The 23,513-nt window shown below is 64.5% G+C and overlaps 2 protein-coding genes across 3 annotated transcripts; both read left to right on the top strand.

Moving 5' to 3' along the window:
• The first annotated feature begins 470 nt into the window (after positions 1 to 470).
• On the top strand, positions 471 to 17,275 carry PRKACA (protein kinase cAMP-activated catalytic subunit alpha). 2 transcript variants are annotated; one of them, XM_040990896.1, is made up of 10 exons: positions 471 to 700; positions 7,842 to 7,903; positions 8,244 to 8,372; positions 9,878 to 9,976; positions 10,744 to 10,826; positions 13,160 to 13,286; positions 13,635 to 13,730; positions 13,822 to 13,944; positions 16,721 to 16,885; positions 17,102 to 17,263. In XM_040990896.1, exons 1-10 carry the CDS (start codon positions 655 to 657, stop codon positions 17,225 to 17,227), a joined length of 1,056 nt encoding a protein of 351 aa, XP_040846830.1. In that variant the 5' UTR covers positions 471 to 654; the 3' UTR covers positions 17,228 to 17,263. The 2 variants fall into 2 exon arrangements, with proteins under 2 accessions (XP_040846830.1, XP_040846831.1); XM_040990897.1 differs by lacking the exon at positions 471 to 700 and adding an exon at positions 4,549 to 4,603 and having other exon boundaries at positions 17,102 to 17,275.
• Positions 17,276 to 19,747: 2,472 nt separating this feature from the next.
• SAMD1 (sterile alpha motif domain containing 1) lies at positions 19,748 to 23,052 on the top strand. The gene is made up of 5 exons (XM_040990815.1): positions 19,748 to 20,716; positions 21,250 to 21,550; positions 21,656 to 21,752; positions 21,841 to 21,952; positions 22,153 to 23,052. The coding sequence occupies exons 1-5, from the start codon at positions 19,748 to 19,750 to the stop codon at positions 22,309 to 22,311; spliced, it is 1,638 nt and encodes a 545-aa protein (XP_040846749.1). The 3' UTR covers positions 22,312 to 23,052.
• The last annotated feature ends 461 nt before the right edge of the window (positions 23,053 to 23,513 follow it).

The raw sequence follows: 23,513 nt of genomic DNA, 5'->3' as shown, positions 1-23,513 counted from the left end.
CGGCCGCCGGCCAGGCTCGGCTCGGCCCGGTTCGGCTCGGCTCGGCTCGGCTCGGCCCGGCTCGGCCCGGCAGGGCCTCAGACGGCTTCTCCGCCCCGCCCTCTCACCCCGGGATTGACACTGAACGTTCTACGAAGGGGGCCTGTCCAACAGTGCGCCTCGACCAATCGGCGACCCGGTAGGGCCGCCCCGGCAGACGTCCTCAGCCAATGGGAAGCGCCGTCCCGCCCAAGCTGTGTCCTCGCGAGCGCGTGAGTGGCGGGCGGCGGGGCGCGCGCGTCACGGAGCCCGAAGCCTATGGTGGCGCGGCAGACACTCGCGAAGCCAATGAGCGGCGGCACGGCGCTGTCCATCACGGCGGGCTAGGCCAATGAGCGGCGGGCTGCGGGGGCGTCACGGACAGCAGCAGCGGACTCGGGGCTGAGGTTCCCGGGCGGGCAGGCAGGCGGGCAGGCAGGCAGGCGGGCGGGCGCGGAGAGACGCGGGAAGCAGGGGCTGGGCGGGGGTCGCGGCGCCGCAGCCAGCGCAGCCAGCCCGAGGGGGGCCGCCGCTGCCGCCGCCCAGCGCGCTCCGGGGCCCCTTGGTGGCCGCCAGGCACCCGCCGCACCGCAGCTCCGGGCCCCGGCCGACGCCGCCGCCGCCGCCGCAGCCGCGATGGGCAACGCAGCCGCCGCCAAGAAGGGCAGCGAGCAGGAGAGCGGTGAGTGCCCGGGCCTCCGGGACCCCGATCTCGGCCTCGCGCTGCCAGCCTGTCCACCCCCCCCAACCCCACGGCCTGTCCATCAATGCCCGGCCCCTCCCCCGCGGCGCCCCCCCACGCCCCACACACACAGACAACCCCATCACTGTCCACCCTCGTCCAAGGCTGGGGTGCGAGGACACCCCGCCCCCCGACACACACACACACACACACACGTGCCCACTTCGGGGCCCTGTGGCCACTGACCGCCCCCCCATGGCACAGATGCGTCCCCCCACCCAGCTGTCACTGCCAACCAGGGCACGAAGCACCGCTGGGGGGGCCCTGTCACCACCCCACCCCCTTCCTGGCCTACCCGCCCCCCTCTCCCTCCTGGCTCACTCACCTGCACCCCTCCGATGGCCCTGCCCGATCCTGACCCCCTCCTCCTCCCGGTGCCTGGCAGGGCCCTGGGGGGGGGTCTGTCAGCTTCCGGCCAGCAGGGACCTTGGCCTCTTGGTGACCACACCCCTCCCCCCTCCAGCCCCCGCCATCTTTCTCCTGCCCTTCGGCTTTTCACCTTAGGGTAGCCCCCACCCGCACGCTTGGCCTGGGGAAGAGGGGGCGCCGCCGGTGCAGCCCCCCCACCCCTCCCGTTGTGTCATCCTGCCACTGTGTGCCTGTACTGGGGCTGCCTCCTCGCAGCCAGCCAGGGACCGGGCCTGTGTGTGTGTGTGTGTGTGTGTGTGTGTGCGCGCGTGTGCGTGCGCGCCTGGCCAGGGAAGCAGGCTGTTTGTGACCCTTGAAAAAACGCTTCAGGGCTGGCAAAGCCAAGTTGGAGCTGGTCTTGGCTGGCATTCATTGCGGCTGTCTCCTGGGGTGGGGGGCGGGGGCTGCACCAGAGGCCCCCCTCCTGCCCCCTGCTGTGTGCAGGGCCCCCCCTCCATCAGTGTCCCAGGGGAGGGGACACTCCTTCTGCTTGGTCTTGGCCCTGGAGAGGAAGGATTTGGAGGGATGTGGGCAGCCACCCGGGAGAATCCCGGGGTGCCATCAAGAGGGGACCCATGGCGTCTCCCAGCTGCCAGGCCTTAGCTGGAGAGCAGCCCGTTTTATAACCCCCCTACCGTCGCCGCTCACCGCCCAGACTCAGTGGGCCTGGAAACACCTTCACGAGTTGGTCTAGAGCCCCCTCCCCAGTGCTGCCCCGACCCCGGCCCCCCTGGCTATGCAAGCTGGTCCAGGCGTGAAGTTGAACCTGTAGCAGGTAGCCTCACAGACAGGCGGGGGCCACGCCAGCCCTCCACTGGCCAGCTCTGGCTTCTGCTCGCCCGCTCCTCCGCCCTCTCCCCTTGAAAGCCACAGAGGGGGTTCAACATGAGCAGCAGCGTGGCCTGGCCTGGCCTGGCCTGGCCTGAGGAAGCTTCTGGACATGGCACCGATGGGGGGGGGGGAGGCGAGCAAGTGCCTGTGGCTGAGTGTTTGATAGTGTCCCTAAAAGGTCTCCCCACGAGCTTGGAGGGGGTGCCGGGCAGAAGGGGCGGGGCCGGCGGGACCGCCCCCAGCAGGTGAGGCTGGGCCTCACACCCCCCTCCTCCCCCCAGCCAGGAAGTAGAAGATGGAGGCTGTAGGCTATATATTGCAGTGCCCTGGCTGAAAAGTTGTGCAGATGACATAGCCCTGGAAAACCTTCAAGGCGGATCAAACACTTGTGCTGGGGCCCAGGAAGGAAGGAGGGGGGGAGTCCACACTGGCTTGGGTGGGGGGTGGGCAGGGAGGAGGGAGAGCGGTCGCAGGTCCCGGAAGGACTCCTCCTGAGCGCGAGGCAGGCATGACTGATGGCGGAGAGCATAGGCCGTGCCGGCCGAGGACGTTGCACTGGACGTCTCTGCTCCCGGGACTTCTCGGGACAGGCTTAAACCTGTGCTTGCCTAACGACTGTGACAAGGAGGACGCCCAGGGAGGCAGGACCCAAATCCAGATCCGTCAACTGCCACGGGCCCCTCGCGATGTCAGAGGCCCAGAGGTGGCCGCTCGTTCACCTGCATTTTCTTTTTCAAAGATTGATTGATTTTTTTTAATTGGAAAGGCAGATTTACAGGGAGGAGAGACAGAGAACTTTCAGCCACTGGTTCACTCCCCAAAATAGCCACAACAGCCGGAGCTGAGCCGATCCAAAGGCAGGAGTCAGGAACTACTTCCGGGTCTCCCACCCGGGTGCAGGGTCCCAAGGCTTTGAGCCGTCCTCCACTGCTTTCCCAGGCCACAGGCAGGGAGCTGGATGGGAAGTGGAGCAGCCGGGACTCGAACCGGTGTCCATATGGGATCCTGGCTCTTGCAAGGCGAGGACTTTAGCTACTAGGTTACCGCACTGGGCCCCAGTATTTTCTTAAAGTAAGGAACACTGAACTCATTGCAATTCAGGGGAAAGCAATAAGCTCAATGGGATCAGCGCTCGCTGTGTCCTCCTGATGTCACTCATTCCCGTTGACATACGGTGCAGCTAGATGACTTCCGGTGGTCAACCCTGACCCTCCCCCTCTCACCCTGGAAACACCCCCACAAACTTAGATGCAAAAAGCAGCCCATGTCGCCATCCTACAGAGAAAGGGCCTCTGGTGCCCAGGCTGGGGCAGCAGCCAGAGCAGTAGGCAGCCCCGCCTGCAGGGGGCACCATCCCGACGCTGTGTCCCCAGGCGATCCATCCCTGTGCAGTGTCCAAGGGCAACGGCCACTGCGGGACCACCGTGCTGTGCAGCCAGACACTGTCTGTCTGAAAAAAGAAAAGGTTGATTTATTTTTATTTGAAAGACAGATATACAGAAAGATAGACAGAAAGATCTTCCATCCGCTGGTTCACTCCCCAAGTGGCCGCAACAGCCAGAGCTGAGCTGATCCAAAGCCAGGAGCCTCTCCCAGGTCTCCCACGCGGGTGCAGGGTCCCAAGGCTTTGGGCCGTCCTCCACTGCTTTCCCAGGCCACAGGCAGGGAGCTGGATGGGAAGTGGAGCTGCCGGGACACGAACTGGTGTCCATTTGGAATCCCGGCAGATGCAAGTGGAGGGGTTCGCCACTAGGCTGCCGCACCGGGCCTCCGAAGCATGTGTTTCTAAGCTCCCACGAACGCGCAGCAGCCAGGGGTTTCCGGTCAGCTGGGGTGGTGTGCGTCCCACATGCTCACATACACCTCCGGCCAGTCAGCCAACAAGCGCGTTGACAGAAGCCGAGAGCTCTGGGTAGCCCTGCCCGGAACGCGGCCCCTCGCCCTCTTTTCAAACATGCCATCAGCTCCTGCCCTGGAGTGCCGTCCCCGGCCACGCTCCGGCCACCGAGCCCGCGAGCCGGGGGTCTCCGTAGGACCACCAAGCCCCGGCTTGGCAGGGCCGAGCGGGGTGACAAGAGAAAGGCTGACGGCCATGGTCCCACGGCACCCACAGCCGCGTGGAACCCGGAGCGCGCCCTGCCCTGGGGAGGGGCGCACGCGGGGACGGAGCTGCACGCGGGAGCCCACCCGCCCCAGACGCCCCCTCCCCCGCCCCGCGACGCCCCCTCCCCCGCCGCCTCCGCGGTGGCAGAGCTGTTACTCCAACTCCCTACAGAAGCCCACAAGGCGCGGACGGCGCTGCGGGTTGGCAGTTGTACCCGTGCCCAGGAGGGTCCTGCCGAGGCAGCTCTGCCGTAAGCCCCGTCCAACCAAGACAGCCCAGCTCGGAGGGCTCCCCCGCAGCCCTCGCTCTGCACCTGCCGGCCTCCAACGGGCTGCCTCCTCTCCCTTCCCGCCCCGCGGCTCCGCGGCTCCCCCTGCAGGCAGGGCTTATGGGGCGGGCTGCCAGAAAGCTCGGACGGCACGTCTCCTGAGCCTTCCCGGCCACCGTAGCTCAGATGCCCTGTGAGGAAGACTGAGTGATGGCTTCCAACCCCACTGATGGTGAGGCTGAGCCCTGTTGCTATAGCAACTCCCTGGGCACTCGCTGCCCCTCCGGGCCGGGAGGTGATGCCCGGGGGGGTAGGGGAGGGAGAGAGGAAGAGGGCGAGGAAGGCAGACTGGCAGCCCCTGTTGAGACAACGGTGGGGTGGGGGGCGACTGGAGTTGGTCCACTTAGAGAAGGTGGGGGGCAGCCTGAGCGTTGGGGATCCGGGCCAGGCTGGACGAGACGGGGTTCAGCCTAGGCCGCAGAGTTCCCAGGACCAACTGCCAGGTGTCAGAGAGTAGAGGGTCTTGTGGGGCAGGAGTGACCCCAGCCCACAGCTCCAGCACCCTGTCCAGCTGGACACGTGACCATGGCCGCCCCACCTTTGCAGATGCGTTTCTAGATTTCAACCCTGGTGGTAGTGGGGGTGGGGGTAGCCCTGATTCAATACCAGAGCAGACTGCTGTGGCTGGCACCGCCACCCCCTCCCGTAGAAGATGGGGAACGGGGAGACTTCCTGTTGCCATCTGCGACCCCCCACCCAACCCTGGGCTGCGTGTTGGGTCGTGCTCTCTCTCTCCCAGAGACTGACCCCTCCCACTGCTTGATGATTTAGGATCTGGAAAAAAGGAGGGAGATGGGCCAGGCTGCCTTTCCCTCCCCGCCCCCCCAGCTGTTCGTTTCCGGTTTGGACTCTTCATGGCCGAGAGCCCAAGCCGAACGCTGGGCAAGGTTTGATAGGGCCCAAGGCCATCCGCCGCCTGTTCTCCTGTCCGTCCGCCCACCCGCCCCCGCATGGGAGCAAGACAGGGCGTCCCAGGCGTCCGTGGTGGCAGGAGGCTCCCGAGCCCGGGGCTGGGGGGAGCTTTCTCCCTGTCCCCAGGCACAGGGCCCCCTCCTGCCCAGCCTCTCCAGCTGTTGATTCAGCTAATTATTGGAGGAGGAGGAGCCAGCTCTTGGGGCCTCTGAGGGTGGGGAAGGCAGTGAGGGTCCTTGCCTGGGCCTAACTCAGTCCCCTCTGCGCCAGGGGCACTGCGGGGGGAGGGGGGTGTGGATAGGGGCTGCGATGGCGATGGCGCACTCACTTGAGGCAGGCAGAGCCCTGGGAGCTGTGGTGGGGTATCCCTGGAAGGGGAAGTGGGTGTCCAGCACCCCGCCCCATCTGCAGGCTGCTGGGTTGGGTAGCCAGGGACATCTCACCCCCACCACCACCACTCCCGAGCCTGTTCCACCACGTCCTCCTGCCAGGAGCAGGTTACCTTTAAGCGCTTCCGTGGCAACCAGCTCCTCCTCCCGAAGTCCGTCCGCCCCCCAGAGGCCTTGGCTAAGCCGGGGGAGGGAGGCCAGGGCTGCGCAGGGATGCAACTGCGGTCCAGGAGCCAGGATGGAGACCCTGAGGTCACCTTCCAGCTGTGGCTGCAGCTGCTGCTCTGGGCGCACCTGGCCGTCCGCCTGCTGAGCTACCTGCGCCACACCTTCCAACGGGGCAGGGGGCAGCGGCCTAAGCCACAGCCCGAAGGCTGAACTAAGAGCCCCCCACACCCTGCCCTGTGCCTCCCCACCCTGGCCCCACGTCACCCCATCCCACCACTCCTCCCCCATCCCCGCCCCGCCCCATTCTACCCTCTGCTAGAAGATGGAAGTGGAGGTGAGTGGGGGCAGGGGAAGGGCGTCCTGGCTGAGGTCCGCTCCCCCAAGATTCCTCCTTATCTGCCGGCACTGCCCCCAGCCCCACGCTGGGCATCTAGTCCACACCAGGGCTGGGCTCCTCCTCCTCCCGCCTCCTCCTCCTCTTGCACCTTGCAAGGCCGCAGAAGGGCTGCGTTGGGGACAGCAGGTGGAGGAGGAGCCGCCAGCTTGCATCTCTCCTCTGGGCCCCGTCGTCCTTTGCCTCGAACCCAGCTTCCGTCACATGTACACACGCACGCACGCACCCACACCTGCGGAGGGCTTTCTGTGGCTGGGGCGCTGAGGGGACAGATGGGGGACAGTAGCAGCATGATGCCTACCCAAGAACCAGCGTGGGATCCCCTGCAGGCCGGTGATGGACAAGGTCAGGGTGCGGAAGGATGCTGGTGTTGGGGTGAGTTCTGGGTGGCCATTTTCACCCACGTGCATTGGGGGCCTGAGGACAGCTCTGTCGCAGGTCACCCCAAGGCACTGTGGCCAGTGGCGAAACCAGTGGCCAAGTTGCTTATAAAGTGGCTGAACTGTGTGTGTGTGTGTGTCGGAGGTTGGGGGGGGGGGCGTTGGGCAAGTGGTCAGTCTTGTAATCTGTGCAATGGGAAGAAAAACCAGCTCCTACCTTCCCGGGTGAGAATCCAGCCTGGGCCAGTGGGATAGTGGTCCCTGAAGGTGTTACGGGGTAGGGGATGCTTCAAGCCGCCGGCGAGTGGAGAGCTGCCTTCCCCTGCCCATTGCCTATTTTCTGTCTCAACATTGATACTACGAAAGACTTACAATGAATAAGCGATGTGTAGGTCATACTGGCTACTACCCAACCTCCTTTTCCAAAGTAGGGCGTCTCCTTCAGGCCGGGTCACCTGCCCTGCTTTTAAGGGGACATCACCGCTCTCCCACACCACAGATAAGGCAAATGGAGGCCCCGAGAGGTCGCTCTCAGTAGCCCCTGATTGGTCCAAGCCAGAGCCTGGGCCTGGAGCTGCTAGGCAAGAATGACCCATGCCAGTCCCCCAGGCCAGGCCCACCAGGACAGTCTTCCGTCATCAACCGGATGGTGACACTGGCCTTGAGGTGTCCCCCTCCTGTCGCCTGGAGGGGCAGGCAGTGGGCCAGGCTTCCCTTGGAACCAGCTCCAGGGGCCAGGAGGGCCAGCTGGGGGCCAGGGCGACAGCTGAAGGCCCCCAAGGGCAGCCGAGCCTGGGAGGCCTCCATTCCGGGCCCAGCCTCCCAGAGAGGGGGGCCTGAAGGAACGGCCAGCTCCCAAGGCTATAAATACCGCGTCGGGCGTGGGCCCTGGCCCAGGAATGCCAGGCAGCACTGGGGCACACGCGGGGGCAGGCACCCGGGCTGGCCTGCCCCCTCCGGAGCCTCCCAGATCCTGCTTTCAATCCCCTTGTGTCTTTGAAGGGGCGGAAGTGGGTGTCCAGGGGCAGCGCGAAGGCAGTAGGTAGGCAGAGGGGCCGTGGCAGGACATGGAGGCAGTGGTAACACCCACTTTCCACCAGTAATAAAGGATTCTGGAGAGAGGGGTAGGGAAGTGTCCTCTTCTAACCTGGGCCCCTCTCATTTCAGTGAAAGAGTTCTTAGCCAAAGCCAAAGAAGATTTTCTTAAAAAATGGGAAAATCCCGCACAGGTAAGTCCACCTACCTGCCCAGAGGCTCAGGACCCTGCGGGGAGGGGCGGGCAGTGGAGCGGGGCCCAGGGCTAGCCACCCACGGGGCTCTTGACTGTCCACCTTTGCCAGCCTGCAAGCCGGGGCCCCTACCCTGCTTGTGCCTCCCCTCCCCACCACCCCACGCAGCTGCCAGCAGCTCCCGGGCCCCGGGCCAGGGCCAGGGCCAGATCTGGCCCCTGCCACCCGCCCGCCTGCAGAAATGCGCCCTCCACCATCTTGGTTTCCCACCCTCGTCATCCTTTGCCCTCTGCCCCTGCCCGCAAAGCCCGTGACCTGTGCGTCACCCCTTGCTCCCCAGAACACGGCCCAGTTGGATCACTTTGAACGCATCAAGACCCTTGGCACTGGCTCCTTTGGGCGCGTGATGCTCGTCAAACACAAGGAGACCGGGAACCACTATGCCATGAAGATACTTGACAAACAGAAGGTGAGCCCCCGCACTGGGGACCCCCGACGCACACAGGGAGGCTTGGCTTCCCACTGATTCCCCACCCCCATGCTTCTGAAAGAAATGTTCTAGAAAGTTCCATGAGGCCAAAGATAGCGTTGGGCACCTGTGAGGCTGGAGCTATGGGTAATGATGCAGGTCAAGATAAGACTTTGCTACAAGAGACCCAATGAGCTGCAGATTTGGCAGGAGGGGGCGCCGTCCACGGCAATGTCCTGGATCCCAAACTGGTAGGCATGCTGAGCCAGGCCCCAACACCCAAACCACTCTCATTGACCGAGGCCAAGGCTGAAGGCGAGCTGGAGCATCCCGCCCCCACCCCTCAGCTCTGTCAAGGTCTCCCACGAGGGAGGCAGGGACTCCAGCCCTTGAGCCCTGACCTGCTGCCTCCTACGGTGAGCTGGGGTCAGGAGCCGAGCTGGGAATCGAACCCAGGCTCTTGGACGTGGGGTGTGGGTGTGCCGAACTCCCACCAGCACCCATCTTGGGGGAGGGTACCGTTTCTGAGACCCCCCATTTTGTGGCAGACCCCACTATACTGCAGCTCACTGTCCCCTGGAAAGGGAAGCCGAGGCTCCCCCGTGATTCCAGACTTTCTAGCTGCCTAACGGACAGTAGGAAGAGGAGCCGGTGGCTCCTCTGAGCAGCGTGGGTCCAGCCGCCAGCACCGCTGGCTTGTGATGCCAGGGACCCAAACGAACACTTCCCTCAGCGGCTCCGCTTCCGACCCAGCTCCCCGCTGGCACACCTGGGAAGGCAGACGAGGCCCGCGTGCTGGGGTGTTTTCTGCTTCTGCCCAGCCCAGTCCAGCCCTGGCTGTTGTGATCATCTGGGGGATGAATCAGTAGATGGAGGGTCTCTCCTCGCTTCCTTCTATCGCTGCTTTTCAAATAAGAATGTGTTTGGTTTTTTTTTTTTTAGTTAAAAATAAGTTAAATTTAAAAAAATAAATTCATCTTCACATGCTTTAATCATGTCAGAAGACGACTTTAATCTTTTAAAGATGTATTTATTTTTATTGGAAAGTCAGATTTACAGAGAGGAGACAGATCTGCTGGTTTACTCCCCAACGTGACCACAACGGCCAGAGCTGAGCCGATCCAAAGCCAGGAGCCAGGAGTCTCTTCTGGGTCTCCCCCGCGGGTGCAGGGTCCCAAGGCTGTGGGCCGTCCTCCACTGCTTTCCCAGGCCACAGGCAGGGAGCTGGATGGGAAGTGGGGCAGCCGGGACTCGAACTGGCGCCCTTGTGGGATCCTGGGCATGCAAGGCGAGGACTTTTAGTCACTAAACTATTGTGCCAGGCCACCCTTGTCATTATTATTATTACTTAGAATTTCAGCTTAGCTGTTCCTTCTCCCCAGACCACAACAGGGTGCCATCTGGGGTCTCCCAGCTCCCCCACACTGCCCGCCTCCCCCGTCCCAGCTCTGCGCTGCTGGTGCTCCATCCCGAGGGCTCCCAGCTAACCAGCCCCCGCTCCGCAGGTGGTAAAGCTGAAACAGATCGAACACACCCTGAATGAGAAACGCATATTGCAGGCTGTGAACTTCCCGTTCCTCGTCAAACTCGAGTTCTCCTTCAAGGTGCGACGGGGGGCTGCGGGCCTAGGGCCAAGATTCGGGGGCGGGGGTGTCCCACAGGGAAGCAGGGAGTGGTCCTGATGGTGGCCCATGGCACAGGACAAACCAGAAGTCCCAGTAGCCCCGAGACACCCAGGATGAGCTCTCCGGCTGGTTCACTTGTAGTGGCCGCCACCCCCCACCGTGGCCTAGAGGACGCACGCACGCACGCGCGCCCCAGACAGCAGCCATGGCAGCGTCATGCACCCAGGCGGGCAAGTGGGAACCAGCCTCTGCCCCAGCCTCGCTGTTGTCCCCTGTAAGATGGGGAAATTGCTGTGGTCACCCCTCCTGGAGGCGTGAGGCCTGGCAGGGCCAGTGTCACAGCCGGGGGAGGGGTGGAGGTGTGTGACCCCGGCGGGCAATCCCAAAAGCCTGTGGCCAAGGGGCTATGCCACCGCCATCTCGGAATTTATCCTATACGTATATATGTTATTATTATTTTTTAACAAAGGGTCTTCGTATTTGTATTTGAGGTCCAGCAAATCCCACTGCCCACCCTGCTCCCATTTGGCCCTGCCCAGGGGAAGCCTTCCTCTGTGTCCCAAGACAGAAATACCCACCACAGATGGCTCACTCTGTCCTGCAGGGGCCAGCTTCCCAGCGGGCAGGGCAGCGGCTGCTCCTTTCTTGAACTGGCCCCTGTACTCGCCTGGCACCTGTGCCCACCCCCAAAGGCCCCCAGGGTCCGGGACTGGGCCCATTGGTGAGCCCATGCCTCCCCCCAACAGGACAACTCCAACTTATACATGGTCATGGAGTACGTGCCTGGCGGAGAGATGTTCTCCCACCTTCGGCGGATCGGAAGGTTCAGGTAAGCGGCTGGCCAGCATGGCGGACAGGGCGGGGAAGGGCCGCCGCGGGCTGCAGGCGGCATGCTGGGACACGCATGTGGGCGCTCCTGACACTCGTAGATTTGTTTTTTTTCTTCTCTTCCTGTTGGCAACCTAGATGTCACACAACACTCTGTAGAAATACCACATCAGTGTTTTAACAGTAACTGCCCCTGGGTCTGGAGTGGCACTCTGGTGTCTTGGGTCCTCGCCTTGCATGCGGCGGGATCCCACAGGGGCACCAGTTCATGTCCCGGCTGCTCCACTTCCCACCCAGCTCCCTGCCTGTGGCCTGGGAAAGCAGTGGAGGACGGCCCACAGCCTGGGGACCCTGCACCCGCGGGGGAGACCCAGAAGAGGCTCCTGGCTCCTGGCTTTGGATCGGCTCAGCTCTGGCCATTGCCAGCCACTTGGGTAGTGAATCAGTGGATGGAAGATCTTTCTTTCTGTCTCTCCTCCTCCTCTGTGTAAACTTAACCTCCCAATAAAAATAAATAAATAAATATTAAAAAGGATGGGAAACTTACTAAAAAGAATTTTTTTTCACTTTTAAGACTGTATTTATCCGAAAGGCAGAGTAATGCAACAGAGAGAGAAAGAAAGAATAAAAAGAGAAAGAGCTGAGCCGGTCCAGAGCCCGGAGCCAGGAGCCTCTTCCGGGTCTCCCACACGGGTGCAGGGTCCCAAGGCTTTGGGCCGTCCTCGGCTGCTTTCCCAGGCCACAGGCAGGGAGCTGGGTGGGAAGTGGGGCAGCCGGGATTCGAACCAGTTTTTCTTACAGGATGCTGATACCCGTATCACGAGTGACAGCCCTGACCCAGTGTGCTGCAATGCCAGCCAATTTTTGTTTTGTTTTGCGAGGCACAGAGAAGACTCCCATTCACTGCTACACGTCCTGAACGGGCACAGCAGGCAGGGCTGGGCAAGGCCGAAGCTGCACGCCGAGAACCCAGGCCACGGTGCCGCCCCCTTGCCTGCCATGGGTGCCAGGGACCCACGTACTTGAACCATGACGTGCTGGGCTGGACCCAAGCACTCAGACAGGAGGACGCAGCCATCTCAGCTGGCCACCCCGTGTCTGCACGTTCCTGTGTGGCTCTGCTTTTCCAATCAATAAGTAGATACATAAAATTCACCCACGAGTCAGTTTAGCCTGCGCTTGAACTTGACCCAAGACGGAATCGTGCCTGTAGGTCTCCTGTTGTCACCTCCTCCTTCTGCTGAGCGGAGTCTGCTTAGCTCCGGCTGGGTGCCAGAACCAGGCTCCTGGCTGCGGATCGGCTCAGCTCCGGTCGTTGCGGCCGTTTAGAGATTACAGCAGTAGAGGGAAGATCTTTCCTCTCTTTCTCCTTCGGCCAGGTGGAAGAACGCACTGCTGGTTTGTCCTGGCAGTGGAGAGGCCCCTCCACCCCCGTTCCATGGCCCGCTCATCTTGGTGGCAGACGCGGGACGGGCCGCACGGTGGCGCTGTCCCCAGGAGCAGCGCGGTTCGGCTTCGGCCCTCGGTTTTTACTTTTGAATCTTCCGTCCGTAAATTCACTCTCCACGCAGCCGTAAGGGCCGGTCCTGAACCGATCCAAAGCCAGGAGCCAGGAGCCTCCTCCGGGTCTCCCACCCACGCGGGTGCAGGGGCCCAATGCTTTGGACCGTCCTCCACTGCTTCCCCAGGCCACAGGCAGGGAGCTGGACTGGAAGTGGAGCAGCCGGGACACACACCAGTGCCCACATGGGAAATGCCAGGCTTCGCAGGCGCTGGTAACAAACCAGTGCCCTGCCTTTCTATGATGCATTTGGAACAGTTCACTTTGATTTTGGCGCCGGCTTTGTGGCACAGTGGCTCGAGTGGCTACCTCCGACGAGAGTCCCGGCTGCCCACCTCCGGTCCGTCTCCTGGCTGATGCGCGGGTCCCTGCACCCCGGTGGGAGAGCTGGAGGATGCTCCCGGCCCTGCGGCAGGCATTTGTGGAGATAAGCCGCAGATGATCTCTCTCCCTTTGCATCTCCCCTTCTCTCTGACTTTCAAACACAGGCAACACCTTAAGAATACAATTTTCTATTTGATTTGAAAGGCAGATTAGAAAGATTGAAAGAGATGTTTCATCTGTTCTTTGATTCCTCCAAATGGTGGCTGGAGCCTGGAACTCCATCCTGGTCTCCCATGTGGGCGACAGGGACCCAAGCCACTTGAGCGTCCACCTGCTGCCTCCCACGGGTGCGCATGCGCTGGAGCCCTGGGATGCGGGGTGTGGGTGGCCCAAGCAGCCCCAGCCCTGCTCCTTGACCGCGCCCCTGACCCCTCTGCTCGTCCTGCCAGCGAACCCCACGCTCGGTTCTACGCCGCCCAGATTGTGCTGACCTTCGAGTACCTGCACTCGCTGGATCTCATCTACCGGGACCTCAAGCCCGAGAACCTCCTCATTGATCAGCAGGGCTACATCCAGGTGCTCCCCGCACACCCCAGGGGAGGGCACGGGAGGCAGGCGGCACCCACCCAACGCACGCACACCCCAGGCGAGGGCACGGGAGGCAGGCGGCACCCACCCAATGCACGCACACCCCAGGCGAGGGCACGGGAGGCAGGCGGCACCCACCCAACGCACGCACACCCCAGGCGAGGGCACGGGAGGCAGGCGGCACCCACCCAACGCACGCACACCCCAGGCGAGGGCACGGGAGGCAGGCGGCACCCACCCAATGCACGCACACCCCAGGGGAGGGCACGGGAGGCAGGCGCCCCCCAGCCAGCAGCGCCCAACCCCCTGCCCTTACCTCCTCCCCCATCCCCGCAGGTGACAGATTTTGGTTTCGCCAAGCGTGTCAAGGGCCGCACCTGGACCCTGTGCGGGACCCCCGAATATCTGGCCCCTGAGATCATTTTGAGCAAAGTAGGTTTCCGGTGCCCACCCCTGCTGCCGCTGCGCCCTGCCCGGCAGGCCTGCGCCCTCCTCTCGCTCCTCACGCCCCCTCTCGCTGCAGGGCTACAACAAGGCCGTGGACTGGTGGGCTCTGGGCGTGCTCATCTACGAGATGGCGGCCGGCTACCCCCCGTTCTTCGCCGACCAGCCCATCCAGATCTATGAGAAAATCGTGTCCGGGAAGGTGAGGCCCCCGCCCAGCTCGCCCCTTCCCTGCTCGCCCCTTCCCAGCTCACCCCTCCCCGGCTCACCCCTCCCCCGGCTCACCCCTCCCCGGCTCGCCCCTCCCCGGCTCACCCCTTCCCCAGCTCGCCCCTCCCCGGCTCGCCCCTCCCCGGCTCATCCCTCCCCGGCTCGCCCCTCCCCGGCTCACCCCTTCCCCAGCTCGCCCCTCCCCGGCTCGCCCCTCCCCGGCTCGCCCCTCCCCGGCTCACCCCTCCCCGGCTCGCCCCTCCCCGGCTCGCCCCTCCCCGGCTCACCCCTCCCTGCTCGCCCCTCCCCGGCTCACCCCTCCCCGGCTCACCCCTTCCCCGGCTCGCCCCTCCCCGGCTCGCCCCTCCCCGGCTCGCCCCTCCCCGGCTCACCCCTCCCTGCTCGCCCCTCCCCGGCTCACCCCTCCCCGGCTCACCCCTTCCCCGGCTCACCCCTCCCCGGCTCGCCCCTTCCCCGGCTCGCCCCTTCCCCAGCTCGCCCCCTCCCCGGCTCGCCCCCTCCCCGGCTCGCCCCTTCCCTGGCTCACCCCTCCCCGGCTCACCCCCTCCCCGGCTCACCCCCTCCCCGGCTCACCCCCTCCCCGGCTCACCCCTCCCCGGCTCGCCCCCTCCCCGGCTCACCCCTCCCGGGCTCGCCCCTTCCCCGGCTCACCCCTTCCCTGGCTCGCCCCTTCCCCGGCTCACCCCTCCCCGGCTCGCCCCCTCCCCGGCTCGCCAGATGCCACTGCCTCACCCCAGCCCCAGCTCACCCCCCTCCTTGGCTCGCCCCTTCCCCAGCTCGCCAGATGCCACTGCCTCACCCCAACCCCAGCTCTGGACCCTGCCAGGCCTCTCCCCGCCCCCAGGAGACCCTCCTTGCCTTTCTGTCCCCTCGTAGCGGGAGTGTGCACCGGTCTCGTAGCAGACAGGGCGCACTTGTCTCTTAGAAAACAAACAGATGTATTTATTTATTCAAAAGACACATTTGAAAGGACACAGGTTTCTCCAGCTGCCAGCCTACGCTGGCTCACTTCCTGAGGGGGCCATGAGCAATAAGGCCGGAGCGGGGGGGGAGGTAGGCCAAAGCCACCCGCGGTCTCCCACGTGGCGGGGCAGGGGCCTGGGAGGCATGAGCAGGGAGCTGGATGGGAAGGAGAACAGCCGGACTCGAACCTGCGCCCCCAGGCAGTGCTGGTGTGGCAAAATGTGGCTAGACCCTCCACTAAGCACTGGGCCTATCCAGGCTCGTATCCTGACCCAGTCTCCCCCCGACTCAGGGCTCTTGCTCCAAGCCCCAAGCTCTCCCTGTGGGAGTGGTGTCCACAGGACAGAGGGGACTGTGTGTCAGCTCACGGCATAGGGAGTCCATGGAAGAATTGTTCCCCCACTGCCCCTCGTCCCGCCCCCTCTGAGCCTCAGCATCTCCACTTTGGAGCTGGCTTGACAGCCGGCTGCCTCTCAGGGACTGGACTGTTAGCTTGCCTTGTGCTGTGGTGCAGTGTGTTAAACCTTGGGCTACAGCGCCCTTCATCCCATAAGGATACCAGTTTGAATCCCAGCTGCTCCGGTTGCCATCCAGCCCTCTGCTGACATGTCTGGGAAAGCAGAGGAAGATGGCTCCAGGCTTGGACCCAGGACACCCACCTGGGAGACCCAGAAGCAGCTCTGGCTCCGGTTTCAGCTTGGTCCATGGAAGCCATTCCTGCTCCTGGTCATGGAAGCCATTTGGAGAATGAACCAGCCATTGGAATAGCTCCCCTCTCTCTCTCTCTCTCTCCCTTTCTCTCTCTGTCTCTCAAATTAAATAATAATAATAATAATAATAAAAGATAAGAAATTGGGGCGGGGGACCATGAGCCCGTAGAAATTGCCCCGGAGGGATGGCCCCCAGTGGGAGGAGGGAGGGGGCGGGTGGGAGGAGCCCAGCCCCCTTCTTGGTGGCATTTCCAGTTGTCACGTGGCCTCTGCAGCATGTCCCCCCCTCAGCGGACCTAAGGACATCTGCCCTTTGTCTTAGAGTGGCCGCCACAGGCCCAGAGAGGTTAAAGGCCCCAGCCAAGGTCACACAGATCGCCAGGGGCAGAGCAGGGACCCGAAGCTGGATCTTTGGGCTGTGGTGAGTCTGGGGGGAGGGAAGCTTTCCAAGGACAGAGAGAGAGAGAGAGAGAGAAAGGGAGTTCCCACAACCAGAAGATACTTGCAAAACCCCCAGCCCCCAGTGGCAGCCGCGAGGAAGCTGACCCAGGTCTGAACTGGCTCATGGAAGCCGCCGGGAGGAGCTGGTGTCTCCCTTCCCAGCCTCACGTTCCCGCTCTGTGAAATGGGATCTATAAGCCTCCCGGGGCCTCCCTCCTCCAGCGCCACCGCCCGGTCACCTGCAGAGGAGGCAGCGCTCAGCCCACCTGCCCCCTCCCCGCCCCATCCCCCCACGGGGGTCATCCCAGCAGTGTGGACTGAGGTGCCAGGACGGGTGGGGGTTGAAGAACAGAGACACGGACAGCAGGGAAGGGTCTCCCACCTGCCGGTTCACTCCGCAAACAGCCATGACCACCGCGGCTGGGCCGGGCAGGAGGCAAGGGCGCCATGGGGCCTCCCAGGTGAGCGGCAGGCCTTGGGCACCTGGGCCGTGCCCGCCCCTCCCAGGGCTGCTGGAGTGAGAGCTGGGGACCCCGGCAGTGTGGCGCGGAAGGTGGGCGTCCCGGGAGCCGTTGTTTCGGGGTGCCCGCCGGCCCAGCACGCAGCCCCCCCACCCCACCCGCTTCCGTCCAGGTCCGGTTCCCGTCGCACTTCAGCTCCGACCTGAAGGACCTGCTGCGGAACCTGCTACAGGTGGATCTCACCAAGCGCTTTGGGAACCTCAAGAACGGGGTGAGCGACATCAAGAACCACAAGTGGTTCGCTACGACCGACTGGATTGCCATCTACCAGAGGAAGGTGGGCAGCCCCCACCCCACGGAAGGTGGGCGTGTCGGGAGGGGGGAGCCACCTCGGCGACATGTGGGCAGCCCAGGAAGAAAGCTACATCAATAAACGGGGGTCCTGGAGCCCCCCGGGCCGGGCAGCGGTCCCCCTGGGGCGGCCTGGGGAATGTGAGACCCTTGGCGTTTGTTGCTGCCTGCTGAGGCCCCGTGCTTCTCCCTCCTCGTCCAGGTGGAAGCCCCCTTCGTACCGAAGTTCAAAGGCCCCGGGGACACGAGTAACTTCGACGACTACGAGGAGGAAGAAATCCGGGTGTCGGTCACCGACAAGTGCGGCAAGGAGTTCACCGAGTTCTAGGGGCGGGCCTGTGCCCCGGGTTGTTTTGTTGTTTTTTTTTTTTTCTTTTCTTTTTTCTTTTCGTTCTTTTTTTTTTTTTTTTTTTTTTTGGTGGGGGGTGGTGGAAGGATTGCACAGCCAGAGGGCCCCAGAGTTCCTCGCCTCTAACTTGACCCCCCACTCCACCCACCCTCCTGCCCCCGCCTAGCCCACCGTGGCCTGTTGTAAAGGAGTCCTTCACCAGCACGACGGGCTCTCGCTGGTGTGTCCAGGGGCAGGGTGCAGAAGCCCACCTCCCACCCCCGACTCAACCCTGGGTCCCGGCACCCACCCCACCACCCCCACAGCCTTAAGGGCGAAAGGGCGCAGGCCGGCTTCCCCTCGGAGCCATCTCCTCAAGGGAAGGTTTTTACTGACCTGTTTAGCTGAATTCTTGCTACCATTCTTTTTCTTTCTTTCTCTCTCTCTCTTTTTTTTTTTAAAGAAACGATTTAAAATCTTATTTAAGGTCCACCAGTGCCTCCCCCACCCCACCTCGCCCTCCCTGCCAGTCGGTGATCACACAGGCTGTCTGTCCGTCTGGGGTCGGCCCAGGGGCTCGGCCCCTCCAGCGAGCCCCTGCTGCCCTTCCCCGCACACCTCTCTCCCCTCGCCCCCCAAAACCTTGGGCTTCAGGACAAATCAGAACCCTCTCTCTTGTCAAAGAGGCGTCTCCCCGCTCCCACCCCAATTCCAAAAAAAAAGAAAAGAAAAGAAAGAAAGAAAACCAGCCCAGGGTCCCTCTGAATTTTATTCTCAGCTAGAATTTTGAAGTCCCAGTCTCCTTGCAAAGAAGCGGCCACGGCCTCCCCTCCCACCCGCCCCCTGGTCCGGCGTTCAAGGCCAGGGTCCCCAGTGGGAGGGGCCGCCCCTAGTACTCACCCAGCAGCTTGTGGCACAGCCCGCCACCATCCCCCTACCATATGGGGCACCCCTTCTCTAGCTTAGCTGTCGGCTGTCCATCACCCCTTCTCCCCGTCTCCCCCCAAGTCCGATCTGTGCTTTTTCTCTTCTTGAAAAAATAATAAAGTGGGGAGCAACGGGGGGGAGGGGAGGAGCCGTCCCACTCGCAGCCCCGCCACCCTGGTCCTCTCCTAACTTCTCCCCAGCCCCGGGAGGAGCGGCCAGGCCTGGGGTGGGGGGCCCCCCGGGGAGGCGATTTAACCTGTGTGCCGCGAAGGAAAAAGACTTCCTGTTGAAGAGTGTGCTGTTGTAAACATATTTGAAAACTATTACCAATAAAGTTTTGTTTAAAAAAAAAAGTGTCGCTGGCGTTCCCGACTTGTGGTCACCCACCCACACGTCCCTGGACGCGAGGCTTGGGGAGGCGGGGGGTCTTCGGGATCTTCCCCCCTCCTCCGCCCCCAGCGGTCAGGCTGATGGGGAACTGGCCGGGAATCCACGGAAAAGCGGGGTTCTCGGGAATCGCGCCCCTCCTCCTCGCCCAGCACGCGAGCCGTGCCCTTTGACCCCAGGTACGGGGTCCCCAAAAGCTGCGGGCGGCCCCCGCGCGCGCAGCCCGGGTCCGAGAGGGCGCTCTGGGCAGAGGCGGGAGCCGACGCGCCGGGCAGGCCGGGCGGCCGCGGGGGCGGAAGCGGAGGGCGGGGAGCCGGTGCGCGCCCCCTCCCCGCACCCTCGGCGTGGGGCGGGGGCGGCGGCCGAGCGCGCGGCGGCCCCGGCCGGGCGAGTTCCCGGTCAGTGCGGTCCCGAGAGCGGAGCGCGCCGGGGGAGGCGTGGAGAGGGGGGCTGGGCGCCGGGGACGTCTGGGTCCCGCGCCCAATGGCTGGAGGGCGGCCGAGCGCCGCCCGCCGCCCGCCCGCCCCCTCCCCTCCCCCTCCCCCGGCGCTCCCCGCCCCCGCCCCGGCGCCAACTCCGCGGCGCCTCCTTAAAAAGCGCGCGGGAGTTGTAAGGGGGGGCCGGAGCGAGCCGGAGTGAGCGCGAGCGCAGGGTAAAAAAAAAAAAAAAAAAAAAAAAAAATTAAAAAAAAAAAGGGGGCGGGCGGGGGGCCCCGGGCTCCACCTTAAAAGCGGGCGCGTGGGGGTGGGAGGAAGGCGGGCGGCGGGGAGGAGGAGGAGGAGGGAGGGAAGGAAGGGGGGCCGGAGTGTCCCGGGCGCAGGGCGCGCGTGCGGCGGCGGCGGCGGGGAGGGGCCGGCCGCGCCGCGCTCCCCTCCTCCCGCGCAGCCCCGGCCCCGCGCGCGCCCAGCACAAGCGGCTCTGTGTGTGCGTGCGTGCGAGCGAGCGAGTGAGTGAGTGTGTGCATATTTTTTTTCTCTCTCTTTTCTTTCTCTCTCTCTCTCTCTCTCAGTTTTTTTTTTCCTCTCTCTCTCTCTCTTTTTTTTTTGCAAAGAAACAGCAGCGCCGCCGCCGCTCCGCCGAGGCGCTGCGCCCCCCGGGGGGGGAGGCGGAGGAGGCGGGCAGCGGCGGAGGGAGGGGAGCCGGGGAGGGGGGCGCCGCGCTGGGAGGGAGGCAGCGCGCACGGTGCAGCCGGGCCGGGCGGGAGGCATGGCGGGGCCCCCGGCCCTACCCCCGCCGGAGACGGCGGCCGCCGCCACCACGGCGGCCGCCACCTCGTCGTCCGCCGCTTCCCCGCACTACCAAGAGTGGATCCTGGACACCATCGACTCGCTGCGCTCGCGCAAGGCGCGGCCGGACCTGGAGCGCATCTGCCGGATGGTGCGGCGGCGGCACGGCCCGGAGCCGGAGCGCACGCGCGCCGAGCTCGAGAAACTGATCCAGCAGCGCGCCGTGCTCCGGGTCAGCTACAAGGGGAGCATTTCCTACCGCAACGCGGCGCGCGTCCAGCCGCCCCGGCGCGGAGCCACCCCGCCGGCCCCGCCGCGCGCCCCCCGCGGGGGCCCCGCTGCCGCCGCCGCCGCGCCGCCGCCCACGCCCGCCCCGCCGCCGCCGCCGCCCGCGCCCGTCGCCGCCGCCCCGGCCCGGGCGCCCCGCGCCGCTGCCGCCGCCACAGCGCCCCCCTCGCCCGGCCCCGCGCAACCGGGCCCCCGCGCGCAGCGGGCCGCGCCCCTGGCCGCGCCGCCGCCGCCGCCGCCGCCGCCCGCGCCCGCCGCTCCCCCGCCGGTGGCCGGCCCGCGCCGCGCCCCGCCGCCCGCCGTCGCCGCCCGGGAGCCGCCGCTGCCTCCGCCGCCGCCACAGCCGCCGGCGCCGCCACAGCAGCAGCAGCAGCAGCAGCCTCCGCCGCCGCCGCCGCAGCCTCAGCCGCCGGAGGGGGGCGCGGCGCGGGCCGGCGGCCCGGCGCGGCCCGTGAGCCTGCGGGAAGTCGTGCGCTACCTCGGGGGCAGCGGCGGCGCCAGCGGTCGCCTGACCCGCGGCCGCGTGCAGGGGCTGTTGGAGGAAGAAGCGGCGGCACGGGGCCGCCTGGAGCGCACCCGCCTCGGAGCGCTTGCGCTGCCCCGCGGGGACAGGCCCGGACGAGCGCCTCCGGCCGCCAACGCCCGCGCCGCGCGGAGCAAGGTGAGCGCGCCGCGGGGAGGGGGACGCCGTGCGGTGGGGCAGGTGCGGGCCAAGTTGGTGGCGGGGGTTGGGGAGGAACGCGAGTCCCGGGAGAGCTGGAGCTTGGGTGCGCGTGGGCTGCGGGTTTGGCGCGTGGTGACCTTGGCAAGTGACTTCATGTCTGCCAGCCTCAGTTTACTCCGCCGTAACCGGCAGAGGCTTCCCGCCCACCCCCACCCCCACCCCCGGTAGCGACCCCTTGGGGTTGTTGAACGACTTTGGCGGGTGGGGGGTGGGGAGCGGCGGATCTCACTCGCGGAGGGGCCGGCCGTGCACCGCGCCTGGCACGCGATGAACGCGCCGGAAAGTTGGTCCGCGTTGTTCTTGGCTGGAGGTGGCGTCGGGCGCGCGGTCCCTGGGCCGGGCTTCTCAGGGTTTTGTTGTTTTTTTTTTTTTTTTTTTGGAAGTCCCGGATTAGGGTGGGGAGAAGTATCGCTGAAACTGCGGCGCACGCTTACCCCCTACCCCACCCCACCCCACCCCGCGACCCTCAGAGAGGTGGAGACGAGCGAGGGCTTGAGAAAGATGAGGAAGAGGAGGAGGACGACGAAGACGATGAGGATGAAGACGACGACGCCTCCGAGGGCTCCGAAGTGCCCGAGATGGACCGTCCCGCGGGCGCGCAGCATCAGCAGCTGAATGGCGAGCGCGGCCCTCAGAGCGCCAAAGACCGCGCCAAGGAATGGTCCCCCTGCGGTCCACACCCGGGCCAGGAGGAAGGGCGGGCGCCGGCCGCGGGCACCGGTACCCGCCAGGTGTTCTCCATGGCAGCCCTGAGCAAGGAGGGGGGATCAGGTGAGCGTGCCCCCACCTCGCCTGCGCGCGGCCCCCTCCCCAACCACGCACACAGGGCATGCCTGTGTCAACCCCATGTTGGGTCTTGTTCTTTGCTCTCTGCAGCCTCTGTGGCCACCGGGCCCGATTCCCCGTCTCCCGTGCCTTTACCCCCTGGGAAGCCAGCCCTCCCTGGGGCCGAGGGGACCCCTTTCGGCTGCCCGTAAGTGACGGAGGAGTGATGGAGGTGAGGGGGCTCGTGGTGCAGGGCGCAGCTGTACGGGCTCACGGTGACCCCTGTTGGCACGCAGAGTCGGGCGCAAGGAGAAGCCAGCCGACCCGGTGGAGTGGACCGTCATGGATGTCGTGGAGTACTTCACCGAGGCGGGATTCCCGGAGCAGGCCACGGCTTTCCAAGAGCAGGTTCGTGCTGCACCCCCACCCCCCCCAACTCCCCTCGGCTTTGCACACTGACCCTGGGGCTTCTGTGCGGGGGGCGCGAGGCGCAGGTGCCCAGGGCGTCCACACAGGTGGCCTCTAGCCTCCGCTGAGCTGGTGGTTTGTTTTTCTTTTCTCCCCCTCTGTGCCTCTCCAACTCCTCCCTCCACCCCCTCTGGCCTCAGGAAATCGACGGCAAGTCTCTGCTACTCATGCAGCGCACCGACGTGCTCACAGGCCTGTCCATCCGCCTGGGACCCGCCCTGAAAATCTATGAGCACCACATCAAGGTGCTACAGCAGGGCCACTTTGAGGACGACGACCCCGACGGCTTCTTAGGCTGAGCTGCACACACGAGCCCCCTCCACTGCCACCACCCCCTGGGACCCATTCCAACCCTCCAGGACTTTTCCCAGCCCCCCACGCCCACCCCTACCGCCCCGGAGTCCAGGAACTGGACCCCAAGGGGGCTGTTGGGGAGCTGGACGGACATAACCCAGAGCTCTTCTGGCAGATTCTAATGATCAGAGGGGGTGCAGCACCCCCGCTCCCGGCTCGAGTCAGCATTGCTCCCCTCTGGACCTGCCCCACTCTGCGTGTGGATGTGGACTGAGACTGGCGCCCCTTTCTCTCCCCGTCCCCCAGAAACCATCATCTCCCGCTCCATGCAAGGAGGTCATCACTCCTCTTTCCCATCCCAGGACATTTTTAAAAAGAAAAAAGAAAAAAATTGGGATGCAGGAACCGCCCTGCATTTCCCAACTCTTCAGCCCAGCGGGTGTTTTATATATATATATGTGTGTGTATGTATGTTTTGTTTTTCTGGTTTTGGGGGGTGGGGGCGTGGCCTTCCCCTCACCTCCGCCACGCTTCCCAGCCCCCTGGATGGAGTTTTGGGGGGGACAGGTGGGATTGTGGGGTGCGGAGGGTGAGGGTTCTGTGTCTTTCCCCCGGCCTTCCTTTTCGTTTTTCTATTGGTTTGTTGTTTGCTCCAGCTGGCTGTGTCGCTTTTTAATATTGCACCAAGGGTTTTTTTAAATAAAATTTTAAAAAAAGAAAAAGGAAGAAAAAAAAAAGCAAAACCTCAGCCATGGAGTCCCCCATGTTTTTATGAATGGGGTGGAGGAAGGGGACACGTGGCGAGTGACAGGGCTCCCTCCATGGTCTGGGATCAAGCTGGGAGAAGGTCCCCCCTGCCTTGGGGGGACATGGGCTGGGCTGGGCTTGGCAGCGTCCTGGCACCCCAGGCAGGATGTGGGGTGTCCCTTGATGAGTTTACCCCCAGCAGGTAACTGGCAACTTCTACAAGGCGCTGTGTCCGTGGCAGCTGCGCGAGGTCAAAAAGTGGGCTCCTAAAATCCCACCGGACTGACCAGGCACCTGGCCCAGCACGGCCAAGGGCTGGCGGCGTCCCACAGCGGTGTTGAGCTCCTTAGACGGCAGCTTCGCGCTGCCAACCAAGCTACTGGGGTGGGGGCGTGGTGCTGCTCTGGGACCACCTTGCTATGGGATCTGCAAGACTTCCGATCCCATAGGAGCTTTGCGC

The sequence above is a fragment of the Ochotona curzoniae genome, unplaced genomic scaffold (assembly GCF_017591425.1).
Source record: "Ochotona curzoniae isolate NIBS_2020 unplaced genomic scaffold, NIBS_Ocur_1.0 contig_605, whole genome shotgun sequence".
In the NCBI taxonomy this organism is placed as follows: Eukaryota; Metazoa; Chordata; class Mammalia; order Lagomorpha; family Ochotonidae; genus Ochotona; species Ochotona curzoniae.
This window is presented reverse-complemented; position numbering and strand designations above follow the sequence as displayed.